Source organism: Platalea leucorodia, assembly GCF_965183815.1.
Source record: "Platalea leucorodia genome assembly, chromosome: 6".
Lineage (NCBI taxonomy): Eukaryota > Metazoa > Chordata > Aves > Pelecaniformes > Threskiornithidae > Platalea > Platalea leucorodia.
This window is the reverse complement of record NC_138828.1, coordinates 38,577,294-38,590,337: the sequence shown is the minus strand read 5'-3', so window position 1 is coordinate 38,590,337 and position 13,044 is coordinate 38,577,294. Positions and strand designations below refer to the sequence as shown.

At 40.2% G+C, this 13,044-nt stretch overlaps 1 protein-coding gene across 1 annotated transcript in view; it reads left to right on the top strand.

The window, feature by feature from the left end:
- Nucleotides 1-13,044, top strand: part of DCHS2 (dachsous cadherin-related 2) — a gene marked incomplete at both ends in the record, with an annotated part of 117,873 nt that overhangs the window by 60,608 nt on the left and 44,221 nt on the right. The window contains one exon of the mRNA XM_082315313.1: nucleotides 12,132-12,368. Within this exon, the coding sequence (XP_082171439.1) occupies nucleotides 12,132-12,368 (237 nt within the window). The remainder of the gene's footprint in view (nucleotides 1-12,131; nucleotides 12,369-13,044) is intronic.

The window sequence follows — 13,044 nt, the reverse complement described above, 5'->3', positions numbered from 1 at the left end:
AGAATGGTCCCTCCACTGGTGTATTTTTCTTGTTTTGGCAGTGTGCAATTTAGTGCTGTACTACTCACATTACTGTACTATATAGCACCATATGTAAATGCAATTTAATGTCAAACTGACTTAAAACAAACTTTTTGATTTGGTTCAGAGCACCAGAATAGATTCATTCCAGTTAAGGATGTTGACAAGTTTTGTTTTATTGAAGAAAATGAAAATGTTGCTGTTTAACAGTCCCATCTTAGGAGAATTTCATTCCATGAAAAAGTTTTGCCTTGATTTTATTACAATACAGGTTGAAAACAAAAGTTGAAATACCAAAGTTTCTTTTTTTGGGGGAAAAAAAAAAATCCAAACTTTGCTTAACTCCATGTATTATACAATGTTTAATGTATAGCAGATTGTAATATGCATCAAAGTAAAATGAGGATGCATCCTTTCTAAAGAAAACAAGGCCATTTTTATGATGATTAATGATGTTTTCATATAGTATTGTAGGAAAAAATAGTTTATTTTTAAACTACTTTTGGCATTTTTGTACAGCATGTAGTACATTTGCTAAACATATGAAGAGGTTCACATAAATAACATTTAAAATTAGGAGTGTTTTATTTTGGAACATTCTGAGGCCACTTTCTTTTAAACTGCAGTTTCTTCAATTATTGTTTTTCTGATCTTTCATACGAAATTGATAGCATATTCGGAATGCTGCAAATCAGAGGAATATGTCCGAGACATTTGTTTAGCTCACTAAGTTTTCACCTTTGAAGAATTTTGTTTGAGTTAAGTCACAACGGAAAAATTAGTGGCCTCAGCTGAGTAATTTGTGGACATTTACCTTCACTGAGATCTCATCTAATGAGAAATCTAACATAAAGAGTACAGGAAACAGTATATTCTCCTTGAAGCACACAAAATTTGCTGTAGTAAGTGTGAGAGTGCAGATTTTGGCCCTGAAAGGAAGCTGTGTAGCAGAATAGCATGAAAAAATATCCATAGTGCCCACATGTAATGTGTTTGTCTCTTTTTTGCTTTTATGAATAAAATCCAATAGAATTGACCATTTACAAAGAGAAAAATTCCTATAAGCTATGTGCAAAAACCTCAACCATGCAATAGTGGGATGGCATGTAGTTGACATTCATTGTACATGATACAATGCAAAGTATTTACAAAAATACTCTAGCCCAGCCCTGTTTCTTGTAGTTAAGTCAATGTCAGATCTTGGAAACAGCAGAACCCACCAGATGAGACAAAGAGTGAAATCCCATGGCACTGCACAGGTGATGTGGGCTGATAAGAAGAAAACTGGAGAAAAGGAAAAAATTATGCCAAAACCTCCCATTTTAGAGGGGAGGAATAACGTGAGATTTGTACAGTAAAGTTCAGACAATCAACACTTTTCGTTGATAGAGACTGTATGGGTCTTAAGTACAGAAGCACTTAATGTACTTCATGTTCTCGGTTAACCTAAAGAAAAGAAGAAAGCAGCAGGTCACACAAAGAGGGCAGATAGCCTTGGCAAAATGCATTCACGCTGTTGGACTCTTAAAATGAATGTAGTAGGGGAGTGTATGTAGTAGAAAATCAGTTTATTAGGATTAAGATTAGCATCTGGAATGTTTCATAAGGCTCTTAATGTAAGAACAGTGAATGTATCTTATTGGGCTTATATTAGGCTTCATTCTGTATCCGTGCTGGAAACATGCATCTTTTGGTACAGTGTCTTCAAAGAAATAGCATCTCTGGTTACCATGGCAGTTGAGTTTTGTTACCAGGTTGTGCATTGAGCTATTTTTGGATCTTCAGACTGGCAGCTTGATTGAAAAGGTCCTTGATTAAAAAGATGTTTTTGGAAAACTTCAATAAGCTAAGCAAGCAAAGGTGACCTGGTGGGATGGTGCGGCAGTGCTGGAGCTGTGTAGATTGTGTGGAGAAGGATCTGCCTTTGTCTTTGAAAACACAGCAGCTCACCAGGCCAGAGTCCGGCCCACTTACTGGTGTATGCTTTGATTTTTGGTGTGGGTTTTTTTAAAAATCATGTTTTATGTGAAACTGTTCTCTTTGTATGCAATCAGACAACAAACATACTCTGAGTTACTATTATGTCAGATTAAAGGAAACAAAACAAGGCAGAAACAGAGGAAATCTCCCTGCAACAGCAAGTTATGTCTCTTCAGTTATATGCTGCTTTACTGACAAATTAGTGTGGGTTTTTTGTTGGTTGTTTTTTCCCCCCCGTTAGGGAAGAATTATTTAAACATGTACTAGTACAATATAGAGAAAGCTACATCAACATAATACTTGTTTTTTCTGTATTAAGTTTAGTTTTGATGTCCTATGGTGAGTCATAAAACCTTTGGTGTACTAACATTAGCATTGTACTAAGCAAACAAAAAAAACTAGTCCCAGGTGCCTCTGTACAACAGGTATGAGGCTCTGGACGTGGAAAGCCAGTCAATGGATGATGTAGATGATGGTCCATCTACACCAGAGGTGTCGCCAAGTCAGAAAGGCCTACACCCTGTATCATGACCACCTCCACAAGGAAGAAAAGACGGGTTGTAGTTGTAGGTGACTCCCTTCTGAGAGAATCAGAGGGTCCAATATGCCGGACAGACCCTCCTCTTAGGGAAGTCTGCTGCCTCCTTGGGGCTTGGGTTAAGGACTTCACTAGGAAACTTCCTAGCCTGGTAAGGCCCTCGGACTATTACCCATTACTGCTCTTCCATTTGCGTGGTGATGAAGCCACAACACATAGTCCAAGGGCGATCAAAAGAGACTTCAGGGCCTTGGGATGGTTGGTAAGGGAATTTGGAGCACAGGTTATTTTTTCCTCTCTCCTTCCAGTTGTGGGCAGTGACACTGGAAGAAACAGACGGGCCCAGTCTATTAATACATGGCTCCATGGCTGATGTCACTTCAGGTTTTTTGATAATTGCATGGCCCACATGGCACCAGGCTTGCTGGGGTCAGATGGGATTCACCTTTTTCAAAGAGAGAAGAGAGTCTTTTCTCACGAGCTAGCAGGGCTCATTGACAGAGCTTTAAACTAGACTTGAAGGGGGACAGGGATAATATCAGGCTTGCCTGTGATAAGCTGTGGGATGACACACTAAGGTTAGAGGGACAGGGTGCTAGCGAGGGCCCTGACTCTGTTGCTCTGAGTCGTGCTGGCTACACTGGGAGCACACTTGAAGTCTTACTGAGATGAGCCAGGGGCTCCTGGGGTAATAGGAGCCAACAGGGAAACACCAGTGAAATACCTCAAAGGAATTAAGGGGTGTTCCTCTAAGAAGATGACACGTCTGACAGCCCAGATGAAGTGCCTCTACACCAATGTGCGCAGCATGGGCAACAAACAGGAGGAGCTGGAAGCCACCGTGCTGCTAGAAAGCTACAACCTAGTTGCCACTACTGAAACTCAGTGGGATGAATCCCATGACCGGAGTGTGGCTATCGATGGCTACAGGCTGTTCAGAAGGGACAGGCGAGAAAGGAGGGGCAGAGGCTTTGCCCTCTACATCAAGAAATGGCTAGAGTGTGAAGAGCTGTCTCTGAAGGATAGCCACGAGCCGGTTGAAAGCTTATGGGTAAGAATCGGAGACCAAGGCAACAAAGGGAACCTTGTGGTTGGTGGCTACTACAGGCCACCCCATCACCTATTGACGAAGCCGCCTTACTTCAGCTACAGGAGGCATCGTGCTCACAGGCTCTCGTCCTGCTGGGGGACTTCAACCACCTCGACATCTGCTGGAAAAGTAGCATGGCGAGGTGTAGGCCATCCAAGAGACTCCTGGAAGGCACTGAGGATAGCTTCTTAAGCCAGGTAATAGACAGCCCTACCAGAGGGGATGCGATACTGGACCTGTTGGTCACCAATGCAAGTGAGCTAATTGGTGACGTCAAGATTGGAGGCAGCCTGGGCTGCAGTGATCATGCACTGGTGGAGTTTGCAGTCCTGAGGGATATGGGTCAGGCAAAGAGTAAAGTCAGGACCCTGCATCTTAGGAAAGCAAAATTCCAGCTCTTCAAGGAGTTAGTTGATAGGACCCCCTGGGAATCTGCCCTCAGGGACAAGGGAGCAGAACAGAGCCAGCAGACCTTTAAGGATGCTGCCCATGGAGCGCAAGAGCTCTCGATCCCCAGGTGTAAGAAATCAGGAAAGGAAGGCAAGAGACCAGCATGGCTGAGTCGAGACCTGCTGGTCAAACTAAAGGGCAAGAAGGAAAAGCAGAGACAATGGAAGCAGGGACAGGTATCCTGGGAAGAGTATAGGGGTACTGGCAGATGAAAAGCTGGACATGAGCCAGCAATGTAATTCAGTACTTCAAGGGGGCTTATGAGAAAGATGGGGACAAACTTTTCAGCAGTGCCTGTTGCAATAGGACAAGGGGTAATGGTTTTAAACTAAAAGAGGGTAGATTTGGACTAGATATAAGGAAGAAATTTTTTCTGAGGAGGGTGGTGAAACACTGGAATGGGTTGCCCAGAGAGGTGGTAGATGCCACATCCCTGGAAACATTCAAGGTCAGGTCGGATGGGGCTCTGAGCAACCTGATCTAGTTGGAGATGTCCCTGCTCATTGCATGGGGGTTGGACTAGATGACCTTTAAAGATCCCTTCCAACCCAAACTATTCTATGGTTCTATGATTCTGTGCTGTGAGGTTTATAGTAGAAGTAGTGAGACAGCAATGAATTAACATGACAATCAGTCAGTTCAGTATCTCCAGGTTTATTTTAATATGTGCTGTAGAAAATAAGAGTTTTTAGGAGCTGAATGTTAGATTTGACAGTATTCTGAGGAATATATAGCAAATATAAATTTGGTGACAATTTGAGGGTTTTTTATGTTGAAATTTAAAATGGGAGGAAAAGGATCAAGCAAAATGTTTCATTTGACTTGAACGTTAAAAATAATGGAAATGAAGGAATAGATTCACAAAGTAAGCGAGGAACTGAAATCCCTAACAGCTTAGCAATTGCTGTGGTCACCTGAAAGACCCAGTTGAGTTCTTCCTTTGCTTTGAGCAACATTGGGTCTATTTGCCTTCTGATGGGTGTTGTAATCACCTGATTAAAGTTGGAGTCATAGGGCTTTTTTTTTTACCCTATTAATATTTCTTTAAACATTTTGGGCAAAGTGGAGCAGCTTCCCTGCTCAGAATAGCTGCATACTGGGGACTTCATAGCTAAAGCACTGCTGTTTCTTGCTAAATGGGGCATGTGGGACCATTCTGCTGCTGGCAGCTTGTTCAGAGTGCTGCTGCCTGGCTTGTAGCTGTTGGGCGCACATTCAGCTTGCTTTGCTCAGTCTTTGTTGAGAGCTTGTTCAATGAAGCACTCATTTTAGAAGCAATGTAGGGGTTTGGAAAGCTCTGAATGGGTCTGATCCAGTTTATGTTTGAGACCTTTTGTTTATCTGTCTGCAATTTTTCATGGGATTCATGAGCATTGTTTTAGGGTTGTCCAGCACCTGAGGACATCTACAGAGGATGCTTTATAAATAAGTTTTTCCCCTACAAAATAAACAACCTTCATGCTAACTTGTTTTGTAGTGAATTTTGAACGATGCATGGAAAGCGCTACTGAAATATTAATGTTGTCTGTAATTAAAAAATTTAGATAGAGAATTTAAAATTTTGGTGGTGTTCAGATAGCAGATAGGCTAACCACTTAATCCAAAAAGCTGGTAATGCAAGTACCACTTTATATTTTGAAGTCCAGTCCTCTAGCTCCCTTCTTTAGGTTGCAGAATTGTTTAACCTTTTCACAGTTAGATGGCAGATGGGAAGGCTGAAAGAGGCCAGCTTTACATGTTCCTCTACCTGCACCTGAGCACTAGGAGGCATGTGAGCTCTTAAACTAGCAGACTGTAGTCTCTAGAGACAAAAAAAAATTGCATCCCAAATAGTGCATTGCAAGACTTTGTCTGAAAAGCACTTGTGTAACAGAAAACTGAGCCTAGATGATACAAAAATATTCTAATACTAGACTCATTCCCTCTCTTGCCTGACGTTAGAGGCTGATGCTCAGGTGGATGTTCTGCTTGTGAATAATGGAACTGCCTTCATTAGAAATTCGTATTTTGGCTGTTGATGAATACTTCTTAGCTCACTAAAATTGTCTGTAACCTGTACTATTTAAAATAGTAGTGTTGTGCTTCTGGGAGAGCTGCAGTGGTAAAACTATGTATATTACCTTATAGATCCAGGTACTGGTTCCTTATGTTGCAGATTACCAAACTGGTTGGATTTGGATGAAGTGCTCTGGAATAGACTTTCATATGCCAAAGAAAGTGTTGTGATTAAACACAATATGTTTAGGTAGTAGTGGTTGTAGACACTAAGCTATTTTATTTATATTTCCTTTTTTAAAAGAAAAACTATGAGTTTAGCACAAGAATCTGCCAGAGAGGGGCCACTGTTGAAAGCATTCCCAGTGCAGGGGTATGAGGCTTCTGTGAAGTACAAATGTAGACAGGAGATTGATACAAGTTGAATTAGTTATTTACTATGAAAACATTAAAATACTGAATACTTTCAAACTTGCAGTAGTCCTCTTATTCACTGAAACTCAAAACAGTGTTTGTGCCATCAAGATTAAGCTTTTTAAAGCCTTTTCCTATAAGCTGAAGCTGCGCATATTACAGCAGGTAGACCATAAATAATAATCTAATTCCTCATCAATTCTTTCCTTTCCCCTGACAGTTATTAGACCAGGTCTTCAAACAGTGCATTTTGCAGAGTGTTGTTATGGTTACCATCAAGAATGCAGCTTCACTAAAAAAGGTGCATTTTAAATCCAGGTAAATTGCTAAAAGTGAAACATAAATGCAATGCTAAGATTAGAGGATGGGCAATGAGTCAGATAAATAGAAATGTCAAGCAGAAACACTATTGTTCTTCCCTAGAACAATGCTGGTTGTAATGCTAATGCAGAGTCTACACCCCCTAGCTGCATCCGCTTCTCAGAGGATCACCCTGTCTGTGTTCCTCCTGAATATTTTTCTGACACATAAAAAGTGCATAAAGAGCAAAGCCGTATGAGTGTCTCCGCATGAGAAGCTGGTGTGCTAGGTTAGGTGAGACATGGTCTGAGCAGGTCAGTGGGTCAGCACTGACCTATGCAGTATTAAACAGCAGGTCCAGCAGCCGGCTTTGAAGGTGAATTGGGGTGATGAACTGTACGTACCTTTTTGCCATCTGTTTACTGTCTGAGCTGTGTGTCAGGTCATGCCAGCTGACCCATCCTAGGATATTTTCTGAAGAAATACTGCCATCATTTACAGTTGTTAGGGTGTTGTTTCGTAGTCTTAGGGAACACTGTTGATACAGTTGATTATATTCCTCTTGCTGTGTTCTAAAGTTGCTTTTTTATTTCATGAACAATGAGAAAATATTGGAAGCTATTTAAATGAGTACACATTTCTATGCAATCCAGACTTTGTTACTGAAGTTAGTGCATCCTGATTTTTATCTTTGCCTCTGCAGTGCTTGACTAGTGGAAAATGTTTTGTTTACCTACGAATGGCTATAAATGTAGGGCTGGTTTTTGCTTTGCTTACATGAGGACCCTGTGGAAAAACAGATGGGTTTTCAAAGTGGTCAGCTGGAGGTATGTGTGGAAATCCTATTGGGATAACTAGTATTATTTCTGCCATACAAAAAGTGCTTTTGGTGAGTGAACCTACTTTGGTAATGTATGCTGTTGTAATGTTAGGACTGAACACAGGATCATGACAATGATCAGAAACATATTTTAAAAGAATCATTATATGCGGGCCCCTGTCACCTGCCTTTAACTCTTGAGAAACAGCACTTAGCAGCTAACCCACTTGTGGAGTAGGGTGCATCTCCAGAAAAATAAGAACAACAAAATCCCATGAAAAATTTTGTCAGTGCCAGAGGATGGTGGGTGCTGCAGAGTCCTGTCTTTCACTAATGCGTTTGCATGTTCTAGGTGAACATTGGCTTCATTTATCTTTTGTTGTAGATAGGCACAAAGTGGAGAGCAAGAACTTCTTGGAAGTTAGTGCCCTAGCACGTACAGTGAGTAAGGGAGTACGAAGCAAGTCAGAGAGTTGACAGTCATGATTTCACCCTTCATTAGTACTAGCTCTCACTGTACATTGAATCCCTGAAACCATTTTAACAATTTATGCTAGCCAGTAAGCACAGATTGTTCTGCAGCAAAATGTCTGTAAATTCCAATGTGGCTGTGCTGAGCTAACCTGCCCCGGAGCAGAGTTGTTCCCAAACTAGAACCTGCAGTGGCAGTTGCTAACATGCAACCAGCATTGCAGATTCTGTCTAAAATGTGTATGCAAATCATGATAGGCAGTCTTTGGGTCATGGTTTTGATTTATAAAGGTTGGACTCTGCAGTCAGTTACACCCGTGCAGATCTAGCAAAAAAAAATGAGATCGCCAAGGTGTAAGTGAGGCTGGATGTTAATGCTTCATCTGGTGTGTAATTATATGATTGTTCACCTGTGAAGCAGAATTGATTCCAGCTCTCTCTCATGCAGACTGAGGAATTACCAGAGGTAACATCTTCAAGGCACTGCAGTAATATAAACAATAAATTTAAAAAATGGGAATTAAATGTTATTAAAGGCAGCACATAAGACTGTCCATATATATATATATGGGGAGCCAAGCTGTAAGGAAGAAGGTGGCAATTTTTGCGCAGTGACTTCTTAAGGTAGAACCACACTTGTGTCTGTGTGGTCCCCTGCTGGGAACTTTGGTCTCGGTAAAACGTTCCTCACGGAAGAGCCATCTTGTTATTCCCTTTCCATCATCAGCCTTTCTAGAAACTGTTTTTTATAATGGAAGAATATATTCTGTACCACAGCAACCTAATTGGCTTTCAAGTTCTCCGAAGCCACAAATTGCAGGCTGCAAATGACTATGGTAATAACATTAATAAGCTGGTGTCTTTTCTTAATTACAGAACAGGAAAGAAAGGAAAACTGTGACTCATCTTCAGCCTGTTATTTAGCGAGGCATACCTCTGTTGAGTTTTGCACATGAAATGTGTGACTTACACAGCTAGTTCCTGCTGTATGCTTCTTGCAGTTAGCTCCATGTTTCTGCCTTTGCGATGTCATACTAGCGGATCTACTGCATCGTACTTAAGCAGAGCAAATACACCTAGCCAGGCTGCTCCGAGGTATGCTGCAGCTACTTTTGACCCAAGCAGCCATGACTGTCCATTTTAGTCACAGTCCAGTGTTTTTACCTAACTGTATAGAAAGTAGGATCCCAGATGCTGCTTACTTCTACAGCTTCTTTCCCATCATATGGCGCCATAATAGAGCCTAATGTGGCATGTTCCCAACATACAGTAGAGCTGTCTCAAATCTCTGTATAGATTATATATCACCAGATGCAAAGCTAATGCCCAGTGCTACAAATGCTGAAAGAAACAGAATGTATATAATTAAAAGTCAAACTGGGTTATAATTTTTTCTGCATACTACAGTTTTGAGGCTAGAAGGAACCATATGGAAGACATACACTTTTTACTTGGAATCTGCCACTGTTCTTAGGGCGTCCCTGGTCCTGAGAGAGAGGACTGAGTTGGCGAGGTGTACTTGCCTATTCCCTTCCCTCCCTAGGACACAGCAAAAGAATTAAGAGAGAAAGCAAAATCTTTTATCCATTTTCTTTTCTGTCTGCTTTCTGTAGCTGAACTGGCATGGACTGTGCTGTAAGCTGTCTAGGTCAGCACAGAAGGAATTTTGGTTCTAAAATGTTTCTGTTCCACCAGGTCTTCAGAGTTCCTGGAGTGGAGCACTGTTTGCTCCACCCTTTGCTAAGGGATGTTCTGAAGTCATTAGCTATTGCTTTGAGAGTAAGAATTTCAACATGATGCTTTTCTGTAGAAGTTTTCCCACTCTTCACATACATCTTAAAGTATCCAAAATGGGAATGAGATATTTTTGGCTTTGTCAATAGAAAAATACCCAATAGGTCAAGTTAGTAAAATACAGTTTGTTTGATTGGTTTCATTTAATTTGACAGCGACGGTGTTTAAAATCTATGTTTATACATTTAACCTCTGCAAGAAAAAAAAAAAAAAAGGTTAAAACCCTTTTTTCTTCAAGCTACAGTTGCTCAGATTACCTCAGGAAATGCCAAAAGTTTATGTCCTTGGAAGACTACTTTGTTGAGCTGTCTAACCAATCATAAAGCCCAGTCATCAGAAGATAAAAAAGAAAAAAAAGGCCAAAATAAGGTTGATTGTTGGAAGTGAATCAGTCATTGGCATAGGAGCTGCACCAGCAATGAATTCGGAATCTATCTGTATCTCTGAGTTTTTACTGTGGTTTGTCACACTGGAATAAATGTCCTTTGTTGTTAGTGGAAAGCATTCTTCCTTGATCCTGAAGACCCTTTGAATGCATTTTAAGCATGTCAAGACACAGTTTGTTATTATAATGTCCTGGCAGTATAATTGGAAAGTATACCGTATGCACTTTTGAATATTTATAAGGATTTTGTGTATTTTCCATTATTCTACTTAAAAATGCATTCTAGCAAATCAGTGTTGTAGCTTCATGCTAAATTTTGAGAAGATATGTTTTAGTTGAATCATGCACTGATTCTCTTAAGGCACTTTCAGTTAAATGTAATTTTTATCCTGTCTGACAAATGGGACCACTAAATGTCCGACTTGAATGCCAAACATCATCCCTGCTAAACCTATCTTGAGAGCCAGGAAATTACAAAGGTAGCTCAAAGTTTAAAGATTTGGTTTTGCTGAGCTGCTAGAGGTTTTGTGTCTTCACCAGCTTCTACAAACAGCATAGGTGGTTTCTTAAAAATACCTGTTGGTACGTAGAGAATTGTCCCTATTAGTTGAATCACTTGAGTTTACTGCAACCTTACTACTTAGCTCGCTGCAATTTTAGCATTTAGTATATATTTAGTTAAACTCAGTCATTGCTAAGAAGAATTCTCTTGCATTTTGTCACCTCTTTTCTTAATTTTTGTGTTGAAACCTTACTTTACAAATAGCTCTCCATGTGTTGCAAAATCTGTGACCACCAAAGGATCTTAAAATATTGAGGGATTTTTGTCACCTCAGAATAATTGAAAATGTTCTTCCTCCTGCTCAATGATAGAGAAGATGCTGAAAAGGATAAGACAAAACAGTATTAATGCTCTCCAGGACATTATTACGTTTCGTTATTCCATCTTTTGCCTGGCTGAAAGCACCTGGTCTTCAACTGTGTGCCTCAGGTTACATACAATTTATAAACTAACAAACATACTGTGATCTGCTATAATGCTCTATGATTTAGTGTGCTTGCCTAAATTTTTAAGTATTCATGTTCACTTCATCTAGATGAGACATTTCAGAGTGCTCTAAAGGCTAATGATTTCTTTGTGGGTTTATATCTTAATTTATAAATCCTTAATTTGTTTGCAAAGGACAATGGATGACTAACTGTCTCTCAGAACAATTAACAAGTATCAGTTTTGAATAATTGTTGTGGACTGTTACGAACATCCCATAGAGAGCTATGGTTTGGATGTAATTCTCATTGCTGAGACTGAAGTCTTCACTCAAACAAAGCTTTCTTTGAAGTTCATACAAGCTGTAGAAGAAGATGGGTCAGGATTCCTGCCATGTTCATTCTTTCTATCCATACTACCATCTTAGGTAATAATAGTTAGATGTGGGTGTCTGTAGTAATATACAGAGTATTTGAAAGTTGGGCATAATTGTCTGATATTACTAAAGACTTATTTTAGCAGTCAGAAGAGAATGTATTTGGAGACAGCTAGTCTCATTCATCAGAGTTAAAGGATGAAAATGTATTTATCTTCAGGAAGGCACATCCAAAGAGCTGTATTTCTGGACAGAGCATTGCATTTTCTTTTCAAAGAATTACTTCTTTCGTATAGTTTATATAAAACATAATTGCTAGCAGCTTGCAAATTCAACAGACCTTCAAATTTACTATTAAATGGTATTTTACCAGAAACTTGTGATCAGACAGCAGGTGATTGCTTCCCAGATACTTTCCACAGAGCCTAGTGCTCCTCAGATTTGTATTTTGGGGCTTCAACCCTGTTTGTGTGGATGTTTTATTTGGGGACTTTTCTATATACTTTCAGGAATTATTTACCTGATCTCAGCTCTTGGCCACCTGGCGCATTCTGCAGTCTTGCTGACTGTTTCTGCACGGGATGGGGGTGGCCTTCCCTCTGCCATCAATGCAGCCATCACAGTAAACATCCTTCAGACTGCTTCGACCCCTGCCATATTTGAGAGATCACGGTATACTTTTTCTGTTCCCGAAGATGCACCTGAAGACAGCCTGATCGGCACCGTAAAGGCCAGAGAGCCTCCAAGTAAGTTGCATGCTCAGTCAAAGATTACACTGCATTTTTGTTGTGACCATTAACTGGAAATACTGCAGATAATTTTTTTTTTTTTTAACTTTCATATTATTCATTCAGTCTGTCGAGCATTAAATAGTATTTACTGTTGATATTTACAGCAACAGGTGTAATCACTGCTGTATGAGAATGCTCTTTAGAACAGATGAAGATTCGTGGTACTATCCTTGGTGGTCCATGGGGATTTGCAACTGCCTCCATTTTCTTCCAGATGGATTTCTATAATTGTAAATGGGGAGATGGGAAGCATGTTGTGAAGGTATAAGGCAGGGTCTGTGTGGCAGTGCAGCTTGTGCTAAAGCATTAGCCATGCAAGACAAGTCTCAGAGCAATAGTTATGATTAGAGAATATTCAGAAGTTTTAGAGAATCTATATGAAGTGCTGCTGCAAAAAAAAATCCAAAAAACCCCAGACCTCCCCCCCCGCCCCCAAAAAAACCCCCAACCAACCAAACCCAATTTCCCCCCCGCCCCTCTTCTCAAATTAAGTGGTGAAGTCCAGATGAATGTTTATGGGACCTTTGGAAAAATGTATTTAATCTGTTTTGTTATCATTTTTAGAGGGAAATGGCTAAAGTCTTAGTCATAAAAAGACCCTGTCCTGAAAACCATATATATTTGGTTCCTA